The 18,379-nt window shown below is 37.5% G+C and overlaps 1 protein-coding gene across 1 annotated transcript in view; it reads right to left on the bottom strand.

Moving 5' to 3' along the window:
• ME1 (malic enzyme 1) overlaps nucleotides 1–18,379 on the bottom strand; it is a 160,981-nt gene that overhangs the window by 37,026 nt on the left and 105,576 nt on the right. Inside the window, exon 7 of the mRNA XM_032684168.1 lies at nucleotides 3,389–3,498. Coding sequence (XP_032540059.1) covers nucleotides 3,389–3,498 — 110 coding nt within the window. The remainder of the gene's footprint in view (nucleotides 1–3,388; nucleotides 3,499–18,379) is intronic.

The raw sequence follows: 18,379 nt of genomic DNA, 5'->3' as shown, positions 1-18,379 counted from the left end.
TTGAGTAGCAAAAACTCTTTCAAAAGACCCACCAAAATCAAACAGGTGTGGAAAGGGAGCACTATGGCATCCTGCACTGCTCCAGGTGGATTTGTGAGGGGCAGGCAGGTATGGCTTAAGCCAGTTCCACCTGTAAGCAGGACTTCAGACACAGTAGTCCTGGCCTTATACCTAGGACTTCTTCTTTAGCAGGTCTTAAGAGACTTCTCCTGCAGCAGGGAAGGGAACTGGGTAGTTTCTCTTAGGGGATTTTCAAACCATGGATCCCAACCCTGCCTCATTCTAGGGTGATCAAGCAGAGAACATCTTCCACCTTGATAAACAGCTTTGTTTGACAACATAGGCTCCAGTTCTTCTGGCATTCGTCCGTTGGAGAGATAAAAAAGCCACGTATCATATCTTCAAGAAAATTCCACCTTTTCCTTATGACTTCACCTTCCTAAATATATTGGAGATAAGCAAAACTAGCAACCTCATCTAATTCAGGAATTTCTAAATGTTGTGAAGTTTGACATTACATAATTAATTAATATTCCTCCCATATAGGAAATCATGATCAAAACGCCCTCAATTCTGGAAAACGTTAGTTAGACAGAACCAGATAAAAGTATTTGTTTTAAATCCAAGGCTTTCACTGATTTTCTTTTCCAAAAATCAGTTTATGTGTTTCATAGAGAAGAAGAAAAAAAGCATCAAGCTGATTTGTGGTCAGAATAAAACCAGACAAGAATCCAAGGAAAAAAGTGAATATTTTCTCCCTAAGGAAACATTATTGCTATTGTGTTTGTAAAAGAGTATTTTGAAAATATAAATATGAAGAAATTACCGTAACTACAGAGGGAAGAAATTCAACACTCATCCAAAACCAAAGATGCTTTCTAGAATGCTAAAATATGAAGAATTTTATTATTTCAATATAGTTTTATAGCAGTTAGTCAGAATCCTGTTCACCCTTGTTCCCAATTCCTTGAGTATAGAGAGGGGATGTAGGAAAAGTTACAAAGCTTTCTCCGAAGAAAATGATGTGACCTCACTGTAGCAGGGATGGAGACAAATCTGTTTCCAGAAGTTCTTAAATATATCTATAGGTGACCCTTAATGGTCAGTCTCTAGTGGTTCCATAAGATCAGTGTTTTGGCAGACTTTTTCCAAATGTTCTGCAATGACGTCACTTAGGGGCATACTGACACCCTGTAAATACCTGGGAGCTAAGAGAAGGCAACTGCATTTGTCCAAGTGAGTACCTGCAGATGGGTATGCAGCTTTCCATGTTTTCTTTGTCTTTTATAGTGTCTGTCAGAAGTCAGGATCATTTAACAGCTTGTTTAGATTGGAGATACTTAATGGTTCTCATTGCATCGCTACGATATATAGGAATCCTTTCACTGGATATCCTATGGCAGTGAAAATCCTCCTGAAAAAAGCCTTTCCATAAAACATATTAAAGATTTCTTTTGATCTTAAAGTAGCTTTCTCTTGAAAAATATTAAGACTAGGAAAAACTTTGTTTAAAATATCAAGTAAGCACTATCTTCAGAAGATGAAGGCAAATTAGATGCAGTGCTGTGTTTCTTTGCTTTTATTGGTCTGACACCACTTGTCAACTTTAGTGCTCTAGGGGTAGAGAACACAACTTAAATAGAGAGAAAGCCACTCTTTCAAGTAGCATGGAAAAAATAATGCCATTTAGAATCTGAAAATCTCTAAGGACTGCTAAAAAACTTAGCACCACCCATCCTCATTTAAATTGTGAGGCGAAAGATCCTTAGAGTTTATAAAATTGGAATAGAAAGAGAGATAAAAGATCACTGGATCTATATTTGGGCTGTTATTCTACTTCCATGCTATAGGGGAAGATGACATCCTATGAAAATAAAAAGTTACTGAAGGTGATTATGCAGCTGTGACACCTCCTTCCAAGGTGCTTGAGAGAGAATGTAGCGGTTTGAAAATGCAAATAAAGACACAAAAGACTTTGTCAGCTAAGTTTACCCATACTTGGTACACTTCTGCTGAAAAGGTTCCCTTCTATTTCTTTGAACCACATTCTAGTTGAGTCTCTCTCTGATTTGGACTAAGGACCTTTGTCCTGCAAGGAAAGAATTCCCTGTAGGAGCTGAGGCTCTAAACAACCAGGGAAACTTCCAGATGCTGTTTGGTGTGCTATATTGGACTGCTGTAACCATGGCTACACTCAGATCCTGCAGGGTAGAGAAGCATCATGCTTCTTACAAAGGGAAATGACATTTTATAATTAGTTTATTTCCCATCTGGGAGGTTGTCCTTCATAATCTGTTTCAGATGCGAAGTAAAACTCAGCCAGGCTTGTAACAGAAGCATAGTTCATGCGGCTAGCCAAATCCCTAACACCAGAAAGACAAGGGCTATTTGAATCCATTGCCATGCACTGAGTCCCTGAAATAAGACCTAGACCCCAAGTATGACTCAAAATAACAACCTCTGGCATACTCAAGCTCCTTATGGTTGGCTTAAAGTGTCACTGAAAACTGCAAGAAATGAAGACAACAAAACTCCATTTTTGATCCTATCACTGCTGAGGACCTCCATCTACCCAAGGGAACAGAGGTAAGAGGCAAATGGGTGCCCAGAGCCCTCCTTGGGTACCTCTCTGCAGCAGTTCTTCTGACTTCAGCCTCCTCGCAAGGATGGGAGCCAGTGCACTTACTGCCCTAGAGAAAGTTATTTTCCAGTGCTCTTTTCCCAACTGGATATAAGGCAACCCAAGCAGTAGCATATGCCACTTCAGCCCTGTTTGTCTTTCTTTCTGGGAGGGAAGGGACAAGATCCCCGTCTAGATTGAGCACTGGGGAATCCCCCTCACTGACATTTCCCATCCTAGATACTTTCCCTTTGCCAGCTGTACAAATGATTCAGATGGGAAAACAGAGTCATTTCCCTCTAAAACTGAATGAGACTGTGAGGAAAATTACATGAATATTTAACTGAGTTGTCAGTTTAAAAACTGAAATACAGTCTGACATTTATCAAGCATGGAGGAACAGTGAAGCAGTTGTCACTGCAGTGACAAAAAAGCTGAGGGAAGTACAGTCCAGACTTGAGCTTTGACATTTGCTCAAAATCCTGAAGACCATAATTTATATGGTGAAAGCCACTCACATATTAAACTATTAAAAAAACCCACAAAGACTGAACATCTACACAAAGCATGAGGTGTAAATGAGAAGGGAGAGGTTAAGAGCAAACACAGCTCACCAGAAACCCACGCTGAGGAAACCCAAGGCAAGATATGAACTGTACATCTACCAATATCACAATAAAGATGATAGATTCGTTTCCCTCTGGAAATTAAATCTTATTTTTCTGGCTTGCGAGCACATTAATGAAGAGAAGAGAAAAAGTCTCTTACCTTGAATGTCGTCATTGAAAGTGCAATACTTGTTACGGTACTTATGCAGGAGGCGGAATGCATTAGCATTAGCAAAATCCTCAAACTGAATGAGGCAGTTCATGCCATATCTAGAAAGACAAAAAATTATGCATCACATTAAAAAAATCAAAATTTTATATTAAAAAGCTATTAACATTTGCAGTCAGATTTTGATTCATACATCAACTGATATGTTTCTGTTATATTTTGTATCTTTATGTTCATATAGACTAACTAGAAGGCATGATTATGCTACTAGTAGTATTTACTCAGTTCTAAGTTATGAATAAAAGATCAGTGAAGAAAGTCTTCATCTCTCTGCAGATATCTCAACAGAAGTCTTCACTGAGAAATCAGCTAGTGAACAAAAAAAGTTGTTCTCAATAAAAAGGTAACACATTCAGAACATGGATTTTATTTTATTGTCATTATGCAGGTCAGAACCATGTAATCACTCACAACAATTTTGCTTGACCATTCTTATTATAAAAGAAGTATTGATCAAAGCCATGGTTAATCTAGACAAACAATAAACATGAGAGAACAATTTAAGGAAGTAAAGTGAAGCTGCAAATTTGAATCGAGTTACACTTGGCTAATATACATTAAAATTTTGGGTATATGCAAAAACAAGGTTCTCTACGTTTCTTACATCTGTTTCTTAAATAATATGCTAATAATCAATGTTATCACCTATTTTAATGTTTTCTTATCCTTGTAGCTAATGGAAAAATGCAAATTGGCACTTCCTACTTTGAAATCTCCATATACTACATTTTGAAAATACAGCATGAGGTTATATCAGCTGAGCAATTTCTATTATTTAGGTGATATGACTATGTAAGTCAGTTCAACAGCATGGGACAAGTAACTTTTGATGAACCTCATGGTAACAGTCTCATTGCCAATTCACTAGTGTACAATTTCTAGTATAGGTAGTTGCCTATGATGACTTCAACAGGCACAAGGCATCTCAAATACATCTAAAAAATATAAAAGAGAGGAACAAAGGAGTATATACATGGAAACATCCAAGGTCAGGTTGGACAGGGCTCTGAGCAACCTGATCTAGTTGAAGATGTCCCTGCTCACAGCAAGGGATTGGACCAGATGGCCTTTACGGGTCCATTCCAACACAAACCACTCTATAATTCTATTATTCTATATCTTATTTTTTTTTAATAAAAAAACTGAAGACTCCTGGCACTAGACTTGTATGCCAATACCTAAAAAGTAAACAATTGCCATGCTGTGCCAATAAGGTTACTCCTAAAACGAAAGCTAATAAGAAGTTAAAATAAATTAACATTATTACTATATATCATAGAGTCATAGAATCACAGAATGGTTCAGGTTGGAAGGGACCTTAAAGGTCACCGACTCCCCTGCCAGGGACACATTTCATCTAGACCAGCTTGTTCAGATCTTCATCCAACCTGGCCTTGAACACTTTCAGAGATAGGGCATCCACAAATTCTCTGGGCAACCTATTCCAGTGCTTCACTATCCTCACAGTAAAGAATTTTTTCCTAATTATCTAATCTAAAGCTACTCTCTTTCAGTTTGAAGCCATTCCCCCATGTCCTGTCACTACATGCTTTTGTAAATATCCTCCAGTCCTTAGATATGCTTTTTAATAGTATCGTCTCTGGATTCCTCGCCTACCATTCATATGTGGCATTTTTAAGTACTTTCTTAAAACAAAAGCAAAAAATCCCACAAAACCACCAAAAACAATGAAGATATTTTCTACACAAAAACTATGTAAAGACTGAATTCAAGCTCACAGACACTGACAACAGGAAAAAACCCAAATATAACTTGAATACTGTCAATATCATATGGGGGAAAAAAAAAGTAAAACATGAAAAGGTTAAAATACAGTGTTAACACTAAAACTGCTTGCACAAGTTTGGATCTGGAAATATCACATAAACGTTATCCCACTTTGGAATAATATTACAAGAAAAAATATTTTTAAAAAAGGTATTTCAAACTTAAATAAATCAAATGGCAATTTGCAAAGACTAAGGAGTCATTTGATTAAAACTTAAAAAAATATTACATTAAGGTGTGGCTATGAAATTACTACCACTAGTGTCTAACAGGATAAGATTGCAAAAGCACACATCCTGATTGATTTAAAGGAGGTTTTCCTTATTTGCTAACAGTGCAAATCTATGAGAGATAGTCAAGCAGTTCATGCTTCATACACAAAAGCAATACATACATGTCCTGGGAAGCTCAGTATAAATAATAATATACTGAGCAGTTCAGTATAAATACGTTAAGTTTTTCTTTAAACCATATATGTGTTTGGCAACCACAATAAGCAAAGCCATCAGTACTAAAAAAAAAACGACAAAAATTCCTGTGACTAAATTAATTTCCATGGAAATCACATATTTACAGCCATATTACAATTAGCCAAATCTACGGGGATTTCACTGGCAGGAATGGTAATCCCTGCTGAAAATAAATACATTTTCAGGTTTTATGGAAAAACCTGGACTTCTTCAGCAGCATAATGACAGGCAACTCTTTAAAAGAGAATTTGGCAAGTCAGTAATTCAGTACTGTAAATCATAACAGGGTTCAAATAAGAAACTAGAGCTGCTTTCAATAACTAAGTTAAATTTCTAACCTGATTCAGTTTCTGCAATGAATTTCTGTGATTCCATAAGGGTCCAGGAGCTGACAGTTGCATAATAATACGGAACTAATGAGATTAACACTCTGGAATTCTGGAGCTTGGTTATATGTGTTTCTTGGATGTCATTAGGCCAGTCTGTTTCTTTATTTTAACATACATAATATTCCATTTTCTCATCTGCAGTTGATTTTTCTCTATTTTCTTATCCATTACCTTTGTAGACACAGACCAAAACTTCCTGTGAGTTATATTAAATAAGTGTCCCTGTAGAAAACTCTCATCCTATACTGGGTACACTATCCATACTAACTCTCTGGGTCAGATATCATGGTTGTTTAATTAAAACAGAAAAAACCAAGCAGTCTAACTCTGGACCTCTGAGATTTTGGTATCATAGCAGAAAAATTTCTAAGCAGCATTCTTATTCACTGCAAGTGTAGTACGTTACATTCAGGTAAAAAACTGACACTTCAGTACTTCCCATACTGTAGTAGTACCTCATAAGACCTGTGAACTTTGAGGTCTATGTTCTTGAAAAAGTCTAATCAAATCCAGTCGGTGGGAGCCATGAAAAAATTAGTGTTTCGCTGTTTGGAGTACTCCCATTCTCAAAATCACTAACAGATGAGACATAGAGATGAGGTAATACAAAATAGATAATATCTGGCATTCCAGAAAACCCCCTTGCAATAAGGAATTAGCTACAAAGTTGCCACACAGTTCTAGAAGCAACAACCATACCAAAATAGCCACCAACTCTTCTATGACTTCCACATCTTATTATCACAATCACTTTGAGCAAAAATTGAGCCAAAACCTAAGACAATGTTCACAGCCAACAGCTGAGATCCACTTTCCTTCAGTTATTACTCTGCAACATCCTTCCAACACTTTCACACTCTGACGGACAGTTTTAGCTTGCGGTTTCTCCGCTATAAAGGGAAATTGTTCGAATCAACCCTCACAAAAGCAGAACATGTCCTCTCTGTTTGCAACTCATACTCTACTGTCATTCCAGATTTTCAGTTTGGACGTGCACCTCTCCATACGTGGGTACAGTAGACAAATAACTGCTGGATGTGAAGGGAACCAAGCACTTTATTGCTTGCCCATGTGCAGTCATCAAATCCTGCTGTGCCTTTCAAACCACTCAAATTCAAGCAACTGTGGGCCATTACAGTTCTGTAACTCGTATTATCTTTCAAACATCGTGGAAAGAGAAAACAAGCATACAGCTATCCTAAAATGTGACCATCTATCATCAATACTTGATATAGATACAGCACAGATTGACTTCACTAAGTTTCCTTAGATGACTCAGAGTGACTGATCAGGCAGGTCCAGATGCAAGTAATGGACTTACTACCAACAAATTCATCAGATGTAAAACCCTTGAATGGTTGTGGTTGACTGTTACAGTGAGCACGTCAAAAGCCAGTAACTTCAGGCAGAACAAGATTAGGAGGCAAAATTACAAGGAGTTGTCATGACAGAAAATGCTGTAAGAGGTACTTCTCCACATTTTAGCAGTAGTGGACTATTTAATATGGAAGTATGAAATAAGGGTGCTAACCTGTATAGTGCTTATCTATGTGGCTAAACTTGATCATCATATACCTTAGGACAATTTCATCTTCCTATGTGAAATCTGCACGCACACATTTTTACAATGTAACCTAAAAATGTTCTAATTTGAATGTGTCACCAACAGTAGAATCCCAGGAGCAGACATCGTATTCGGTTACAATGCTGCCCCTACAACACATCATGCAATACATCATTCCTTACTGCTTGCTCAAAACAGAGACAACAGTTCTCCATCTATCACTACTTTTGACCTGGGGACACATAGGGGATTAATTGGGGAACTGGAGGAACACGTAACTAACGTGCATTTTCATACTGAAAGGTGGTACAACTAAACGGAAGAACCTGTCCAGTAGGCACAAAGTGTCCTAACCAGAACACCTGAAGAAATTATAGGATCTAGTCCTACACTACCAAAAGTAAATTAAAAAAAATCTGGGAGACATTCCTCCTCAGTGTGTAACTATAACAAATGCCCAAATGAGTTCTTGACTATTTTTGTGCTCTGAAAAACACTTCTCTGAAAGTAATAGCTTTGCATGAGTGAGCCCTGGCTAGGATTGCTGAATTTTTGCAGGCAAGTGATCTGTAGCTGTGAATTCCTTTCTTCCACCTATTTAGAATGTGTCACAGCAGTAGCTGATTAAACAAACATAAATTGTCCCTAGAAAGTGATAATCCAGATCACTGTTCCCCCTTGTAAATCCTGTTTTGTCACTCAGGCCTTTCTGTGTACTTGGATCTTAGATTCCAAGTCACACAGGCAGTCTGAATCAGGATCCAACTGGACAGACGTTCAAAGCCATATTTCCCTTCTTTGTTATGAAGAGAAAATGTGGACAAGAGAGATGGCAAGCATGCAGCATCAAATTTGTCATCAAGTATGAGAAGCAAATACTGGACAAGGAACCATCCTACTGAATAATGTGTGGTTGCCAGAAAACAATGGTTCCAATACTTCTCCCAATTTACAACATATCTTCGTGACAGTCTTAGCTTAGTTTATCCCATTTATAAATAAATTTATATTCAGTTGTCTGTGACAACAATGTTAATATTTCAAGTAATTCTACAGAGTATATCTTTATGTAACAGGTTGGAGAAAAATGTCCAAAGCTCTTTAATGATCCCAAATATACAGTACCAGTATTTTGGCAATCTAATGCTCTCAAGAACCTCAAACACGGAAAACCCTCGAGAATCCAGTGGGAGCTATAAAAGTGTGGGCATAATTTTGAATTCAAACCATATGATCAGCAAAATCCATGCTTACTTCAACAGCTAAGAATTTTTTCTGGAAATAAATTTAGATCATTTGTTCTTACTGCCAGCCGTTGTTTTGGAAACCATCCTAAAGGAACAAGTGGTTGCTTTTTAGGTTTTTAGCTTCCAAAATCCTATTTGACTATTTTTTTGTTGTCGTTCATATGTGCCTGGAACTGAAAAAACCTTAGAAACCACCAGAAGTGGTTGCTGCCACCCATTCCTAGGAAGGAGCAAACCAAAATGATAGCAACACTGGTGCTCTCTCCCTTGCCTTGTGCGTCATGCAGCTGCTCTGCCAGCCAGAACTATTTAAAGTGCACCAGGATGATGTGGAAATCATCTCCTTCCTCCCTGCTCCAAATGCTGTAAGCTTGCTCATTACCACATATCCCACTGCTCAAAACAGATGTAAAGCACAAAGGCCACTGCTACAAACTCTGCTTTGTGACAGGGCTTTCATGAACACATGCCTTCCCACCTTCCCACCTCCACTCCTGACAGCTCTTAGGACCTGGATGCCTTCTCCTTCTGCTCTCTCCCAAGCTATCTTTAACTTCATTTCATAAAGCAACTAAACTGCTGCAATGAGGTCGTACATCCATCCTAGCACCTCTTCCACTACAGTTTTACCCTGCTGGTTAAATTTAACACAATTTGAATGAGGGGGATAGAGTTTTCCACAATAATTGCCACATAAGTGTTCTGAGGAAAAAGGTGGCCAAGATGAGATACCCTCCAGCAAGCATCCCAGCCCCTCTGAAGCAGATGTTACTACTCATGCTGCCTTTCTAACAGCCTGATGTGCTACAGCTGCACAGGACAAAAATCTGTCCAAGGTGCACTGAGCTCTAGCCAGTCCTACAATGCAAAAACCTTCCTAGAAGAGGTATCATTGAATTACAAACAACTTTCTCTGTCCTGAATTGGACCAGTAAGTCAGACAGGACATTCTTCACAAAAAGAGACTTTCTAAAGAACTTAATAGAAACTATCAGCATCTCTGCTTTCCACATGAATGACTATATTTAAAATTCTTTTTTTATTCCCCTATAGGCAGCCACTGGTTTTATTTTATCTACAGAAAGCATTTACTTTCACAGGATTATTTTTCATAGCCATTTTCTGTATCAAAACCAATCCTTACCTCTATGAACTCAGTACACATCCAAAGTAGGCATGGAGGTAGGGATGATGGCAGCATTAAGCACCCACCAGCAGCAGACCCATGTTTCATTCACGTTCTCTTAAGGAAATATAATCCTACAAAACCTTTCCATGTTACCATTTCTGGCACAGCCACAGCGCTGTAGTGTCTGCAGTGCAGCCCTGCTTTGTACCAGCGCTTCTAACACTCTTCTGCTTGCATCTTTCCCTGTCCTGAGCAGATTTCGTATTTATCTCCATGGCCTTTCTATGCCAGGAATAGTGAGGAGAATGGGGTGGAGATGACTCAATTTTCTCCCTTCCCCCCCCCCACCCCAGCCAACAGCACTGCTACATGTGTGGGCTTCATTGGCTTTGGGAATAGCAAGTCTTAGCAGCAGAGCAGTGCTCAATGAGGAAGGTCTTGAGGTTGGTGGCCCTAGAATTTTTTGCTAAGCAGAGAAGCAAAACCAGATTCTTCGCCCACAATCAGGCACTATGTACATAAAGGGCTTCTCTTACAAATAAAGGTAATTAAATGAAAAGCTTTTGTGATATACTAGCATACACAATTACTGTAAGTAAAAGTCTGGTTTTTTAACTTGTCATCAGCTTGGTTGCATCACAATCTGCAGCAAGAACTATTAGGTCTTGAAACTGAAGTCTTAGAAGTCCATTCTACTGAAAAAATGAGCTGAAAACAGTTCTAAACATACCCTCTCTAAGTTTTTGTGCATTTTCAAAGTGCTGTTAGGATTAATATGGACAGTCATTAGGGAACTTGAACTAGATTTCTACTACTTCAATACCTGATTGAAGTAACTCTCAGATGTCTCAGGGCTGTAATATATAAAGGCTATTAACTGTAAGTTACCATAATTGTAAAGTTTGATTTCTTCTTGTTGCAAAACTATTTGTATTTCATTTTTGATTTGGATATTTGTTTTAAAGTATTGCACACAACAATGTTGTCAGGAACTAGACTTGGTCATAATTTAGACTTTTCCAGTTCACATGTTTAGAGTCTTAAAATGGAATTAGGGAGGGTGCTAGCAATGAAGTATGAATGGAAATGTGTGTACTACTAGAAGGAGCAGCAAAACAAAGGTGAAAACAGTGGCACACATGGATAAGGAAGGACTAAACTGACTGCAGGAAAATTAAAAATGTCTCATTTAAATCCAGATGAGCAGGTCTGAGCCTTGGTAGGGCCACAGCACAGCCAACTCTGGGACCATGACCCTGCATTTTGACAACAGCAGAAGAGCAACAGTTGCTATCACAGCACATCACTTATGCCACTGTGAGCACAGCAAGAAGTTATATTGCAATCTGAAGAAATTCAACATGAGAACATACAGACAAACGGACAGCAGACACAAAAAAATTATGGAGGCTGAAGTAAGCAATACCTTGAGGCAAAATAACCATGCCAGCATAGCTGTTGCTAAGGGCATAGAAGACCTATATAAAATCAAGTTTATCACCACTAGAAGCCCAGAAAAAGCACTGAGGACTTGACAGCCAGGGCCCTTTTGCCTTCAGTGTCACACATGAGCAGTCCCGCTCAGACCACATGAAGATATGGATGCTGATGCTTTGAGTAGGAAGGCATGAAACTGAATAAGTAAAATCAACTTGTTTAAAAACTTTTAACATAAATCCACCTCTCTGTTCCCTAAGAACTTTCACTGAGTGTTGTCAAATCAATTTCTTACAGTGGATTGTGCCAAGTTTCCTCCTTTCCTCTGTGAAACAGTCCCCTCAGCAGGAAGGTGGCTGGATAGCACAGTATTGAGATATGGTATAATGCACATTACACAAATAAATTACACTTTTGAAATTTCACAAAGTCAGACATGAGCCAAAATCTTACACTTAGTTCTTGACATACACAAACATCAGGCCCAGTAGATTAGGTCACTGCCATGAAAAAAACACACCACCAAACTTCCACAAATGCAAAGGTATCTGGGCTTGCCTAACTTTCAGGTTAAATCTGAAGAGGAAGAAAACTATATTGTAAATTTCAGTAGTTTTCCTCCCTAAGAAAAAAAAGTTCCATGTGAATTTCAAGTAAACAGCAAACTGAATTACTGTGATGCACTCTCATGAATTTGTATTGGTTTACTTGTTACCTAATCCTGACCCTATTTGAGCCAAAAGTAAAACTCAGGGAGCCTGAAAATGTAATTGTACCTCTCCTAGCTATTCTACTGCCTTTTTAGTGTTACCATTTAGCTGCTTTAACTGTGACTTAGACCAAAGAACAATCTCAAATTACCTTCAGTTTTATATTCACTTAAAAGAGATGAGTGAAGATTTGAAACAGATGATCTGAGATATTTTTTTTCTTTTCATCCTCTTCAACTCTTCTTTAGAGACTTGGCACTGTGACACTTTAGGTTGAGGGAGGGAAGGGTACTGAACAGATGGATTGGTCAAGTGTCTGAGCAGGCTAAATCAGAAAAACAGAGAATCAAGAAAGAAATCCATCTCAGATGGAAATAGTAAGTAGCTTTATTCCTCATGAATCTTTAGCTGTAGCTAAAGGTGTATGTCACTTCTTGCCATCCCAAAATATAGAGTGGTCTTTTTTAAGCCCTTCAAGCTTACTTTTTTATTTTAATTAAATGGTTTTGCATTAAAACAAAAAAGAACTATTGTTATAAAAAAAAATGTATAAAATACACAACACTATTTGATAAGTCATCCTACACAGCTTAAAATCATTTGAATCTAGTTTCAAATGGGTGTTTACTGGTCACTTCTGCAATCTCTAAATCAGTGATCATTACTATCCGGCTTAGATTGTCAGGAATTTTACTTTGCCAAGAAAAACATCATAAAGCCACAGTTCTGAGGTTTGCCAGGGTATTGGCATGCACCTGAGCACTTTACTAATCAGATTTTTAATGCTCTAAATTTTGCAAAAGTTATCAAAAAGAGATAAGTATAGCTGCACTTGAACAGTGGTCAACAATTGCACAGGGCTGTCACAGGGAAGTCTTCTAGAGATCTTCTAGTATGAACAATACTGTTTTATATCTATTACTATTCATAATTACTGTGATTAGTGGAACCATCTGTTCCAAGAAGCCTGTATTCCCTAAGCATGGACACGGTGTCAGATTTCTATATTAAAATAAAAGCTGCACTTGGAAAAGGTAAAGGTTTCATTTTGGATGGACAAATTAAATTTGTATTGACTGTGTGCACTTTAAGGAGGCATTTTACTTATACAAGCTGCATTTTATTTTCTCGAGAATGACCTTTCATATATTCACTGCCCAGACACTAATTTTCCCCATTTTCCAAAGAGGTGAAAGGGTCTGCCTTACAGCAACAAAAATAAAATAAGATCCTTGGCTGATAATTCTACACCAGAAAGCTTCCTAATAATTTTTCAATTATAGTTATTTAACTGAGTCTAATAGTATTTAAAAATACTATTAAAAATAAAAATACTATTTAAAAATAAATAGTATAAATACTATTTAAAAATAAATAGTATATAAAAATACTATTTAAAAATAATAGTATTTAAAAATACTATTTCTAAAAACACTAATTTATTAAGGTATTTACTTAAATACATGAGAATTCCAGCTTGGATCAACAGGACCACTCCTTTATTTTAACTTAAATGCCTCCCTTGATGCCTGATTGAATCAGGTCTGAGTGATTTATAGCAACTCCAATGCCTTTTTGGAAAAGATATTGTATCTTTTGCCAGAATCTAAAGATTGCTAAGTAGCCTTAGGAGGTTAAACCAAGATGACTGCACTTCCTTACATATTTGATGATATTCATAGGAGTTTACAGATATTTTCCATAAAATAAAAGATGCAGATGGATAGCCAAATTAGTAGAAAGCCTGGGGCATCACATCTGCTCTTTCTCCCTGCTACTTAAAGTATAATGAACAGATGGAAATCTAAATTCTACCACTCACAGCCTTCACCTTGACTGTAAAAAGGCAAAAAAGTAATGAGCTTTCAGAAATGTCAAAGGGAGGTTGTAACGGGAACACTTAAAGCATTTCTAATAGATGAAATACACTCCATAATATTTCTACTGTTTGATCATTTATGAAATAAACGTCTCCCTTTCCAAATTCTTGATGGTCTTTTTAAGGCATTAAAATATCTTATGTACCTGCAACACAAATAACACTTGAGAGAAAAGAAGCATAGTGGAGGCTAGACTGAAAAAATGGAGAATGTACTATTCTGAAGGCATTATTTAGATGGCGTGCTGTTTGACTTGAGGAACTGTGAATATTACAGTGGAATATCACAGAATCACAGAATGGCTGAGGCTGGCAGGCAGTCATTTTATCCACTCACCTGTTCAAGCAGGGTCAACTATAGCAAGCTCTGCAGGATCACATCCGGACAGCTTTTGGATATCTGCAGGGACAGAGTCTCTACAACCTCCCTGGGCAACCTGTGTCAACGTTCGATCACCCAGGCAGTAAAATGTTTTTTTTTCTAAAGCCGAAACTTCTCTTACATTTAAGCACAATATTTGTGTCTTATTTTCTCTTGCCCTGTCACAGGGCACCACTTACAAACAGATTGGTTCTTTCCCTAGCAATATTTGCACACACCCTCTGAGCTGCTGCTTCACCTGGCTAAACAGCCCCAGCTCTTAGTCTTTCCTCACAGGAGAGATGCTCCAGTCCATCATCTCAGTGGCCCTTCATTAGTCACTCTCCAGTATCTCTCTCTTATACTGAGTACAGCATTCCAGGTGAATATGGATGATAAAATCTAACTAAACATATGATGTGTAGAGCACTGATTATTTGACACAATAATACAAAGACCTATTTCTTCTCCAATTGGTCAACACTAATTTTGCAGTGTGAGAAGTAATTTATATATAAGTAATGAAAGGTAATGAAAATGAGGAGAGGATACTATTTGGTTTTTAGTGCCAAACCCACTTCCATTTACATTAATGTCTTTAGAACAATATCTAGATGATCCATACTGTACTTATGAAGAAAGCAGCTTACTGTACACAAAACCAGCTATTCTGTTATGCCTAGACTTGATGCTGGTCTTTACTTAACATCACTATTTCAAGGGGAGGTGGGAAAAGGGTTTCTTCTGTATGTATATATATAAACAGTTAACTTTCTAAAGCTTTCTTCAACCTGCCCCTTCTGGATTACAACTTCACTGGCCCTCTATACCACACTAACTGTGAGGGGTTGAATGCCTCAAGTTGGAGGTACTTGACACATCCCATGGTTAGATCTGAAGAACACACTTCCTTCTTCCACAATGGTCCCACAGCAAACACGACATGCTATTACTGCCTTCACACTATTATGTATGTACCTCAGACTGGAAACCCCTGTAATTCACAACAGAGCTATTACTCCACTGTGCAGGAAAGATTCAACTTTATTACACTTATTTCAGGATAAACTTCAGCAAAGAATTGCCAGGATCAGACAGAAACTTGGGACTTCTGGAAGGATATCTGAGAAGCCATTTACAGCTACATACTCTCATGGTACTTGATGGTAAAGGAACTGGTTCTTTAAGTCTCTAGTATTTCCCCAAGACTGAGGGAAAGCAGGTTTCAAGAGAATGTTTTTGTAGGTTTTAAAATTACTGATTTTAAGTTTCTGCAGTTAACAACATGAAAACTTGCAGTTGACCTGTGATTCTATGGTTCTGTGACCTATTCCAGGCAACTTTTCAATTCCACTCTGAGTAAAGGGGGAAAGAAAGAAACATGGAACATCTGCTATGTTGGTATCAAGACAGTTTATGTGTCTTATGCCCAGTACTGCACTAGAAAAAGAAATCTGTCCAGACAAAATCTGAACTTATCCTATGTACTTTTAAATTCTTCATAAGCTCGCTGTGATTATGCAGTTCACGCCACCATCCTGATCAAAGATTTTTTACATATGAAGAAATAACCTTGACATTGATGATGGCTTGAAGTCAGTCTTGCTGTCTTTAGGGATGATATTACTCTGGAAAACACTAGATCAGTGTGCTACAGCTTTTCTGTCGTCTACATCTCGTGTTAGATACAGGCCCAAAGGACATCCAACTTCAAATTTCTCTTCTGACTCTTTTCCAAGAACACCATCTACATGGATTTTAGGATATTTTTCTGCAATGTATTTTAAGCGTTTGACCTTTTTTCCACTTTACTCTATTTGCATTGCTAAGATTACTTGACAATTAAACTATACATATAAATCTCTGCTCTCCATTACATAATATCTAAGTATCATGGGAAGACATGTCCAGGGGCAACTAAATAAAAGGAGATGGGAAGGAAGAAAAAGAAAGAGAAGCATTTATCTCTCCAGTGATCTCTCCAGGAACTAATGCTTATGTACAAAGTTATTAAATATCCATAATAACAAATAGATGGGGAAAAATATAATAAACAATAAAGTTTACACATGACATAAAGATTGAGGTTGTCATAAATTATGAAACAGGGTACTATCTTGTAAACTGGGCGAAGACAAATACATTTATTTCAATGTAGCCAAATGTAAATTTATAAACCAAGGACCAAAACTGAAGAATGCTATTTTAGATTAAAAAAAAAAATAAATCAAAAAAAGCTATAGGAAATGGACATATACCATTGCTCAGCGACTATCACAGCCAAAAAGGTTAACATAAATAAGGGCTGTACAGATAAGGGATTATCAAATATGGATATGGTAATATCACTTTTTGTAATAGTTTCAAAATAGTTTTATCACTATTCGTTATAGTATAACCAGTGCTATAGTACTCTGACTGTTTCTGATGTCTATATTTAAAGAATTAAACATTAAACCCACTTGATTCTAACTAAATGCCTCATATTATGCAGAAGGTCAAACTACTTTACAAAAATGTTTTCTGTCTTTGTAAACTTGCAGTACATTGAACACGGCTAGAGGAATGCTTAAATAACATAAACTCCAAACGTTCAATTATGTTGACACACTCAGCACACTGTGAGACAGCTGAAAGAACTTACAAAAGGTAGGTTTTGAATAGCAATCTGAAGGAAACAAAGAAAAGTTGAGTTACAGATGTAACAGGGGAAGATATTTCACATTAAAGGAGAAAAAAAAAATCCTCTTAAGCAAAACATGAAAAAAATATAAAGCAGCAGAGCTGTGTAACTAAAGCAGAGATGAGGTAGAGGTACCAATAAAGCTGTGTATAACCACGAAAGAATAAAAACTATTTTGGTATAGTAAAGCCAATAAGAACATTTTCTCAAGAGGAAGTGTGAACAAAGCCCATGAGAGGAAGAAGAGTTTGGCAGCAACATTTGGACTGCCTGGAAGGAAACCGGGTTTGCATCACAAAGGCCAGAAAGTACTGTAATCCAGAAGGGAGATTATCCAAGACTATAAATATTTTCAAATCTATCCTAATAAAAGATATACACAGAGAAGAACTGTGCCTAGGGAAAGACATCAGATTCATCTTACACATCCTAGCAAGATGGAGAGCACTGTCACTTCTGTACAGAAGCTGAGTGGGTTCTGTTTGAGTAGCCTTGCCAGAGCAATTTAATTTTCCAGCTCAATGCTATTCAGCAGAAATTAAATATCAATAAACAGAGGCAACATTATCAGTGCACATCACATGTAAGATACCACAAACCAGAAAACATTATAAAAATGAATGTAAGCATGTGTTCAACCAAACTCCTTAGTTTGTGGGGAATGGTGACCTGCTGCTCCTCAGATAGTGTTCTTCCTTCTTCCTGCCCTTCCCAGGGCAGACATATTAAATAGTTGGAACCTGGATTACAGCTTCCATACCACGTATCATTGTAAGAGCATCAGAGATTCTCTAAAGATAAAGGCACCAGGCACTTTTGGGTCATGCCATAAGTTTATTATTCTGTATGAATGAAAAGCTTTCCCAATCAGCCTTATGAGTGAAACTGCAACTCAAGTTGTGGCCAATATACATTTAACCTGCAGCAGTTGGCATCAGTGAGCTAAAGTAAATTGTTATCTTTCAGAAGAAAACAGAAATTAATAGAAGTTCAGGTGGGCTCCATAGGATTTACACAGTTGCCTTTAAGAACATTTCTCCTAGGCTTGTGATGGCTGGCCTGAAGATAGAGCACTTCCCACTCAATTATTGCACATTTTGCGTCTCCCTTAGCACACATGAATTCAATTACGCCAATATTACAAAACCAGGTTGCAACTGCTTGGTTGCTCTCTTGATTTCACATGTGATGAACAACTTGGGTTATTCTGGACCAGGAAAGAAGAAGTTGTTCACAGGGAAGAAAAACCCAAAACATTTTTAGAC

Source organism: Chiroxiphia lanceolata, chromosome 3 (genome assembly GCF_009829145.1).
Source record: "Chiroxiphia lanceolata isolate bChiLan1 chromosome 3, bChiLan1.pri, whole genome shotgun sequence".
In the NCBI taxonomy this organism is placed as follows: domain Eukaryota; kingdom Metazoa; phylum Chordata; class Aves; order Passeriformes; family Pipridae; genus Chiroxiphia; species Chiroxiphia lanceolata.
Note: the sequence above shows the minus strand (reverse complement) of the source record. Positions and strands in the feature narration are given on the sequence as shown.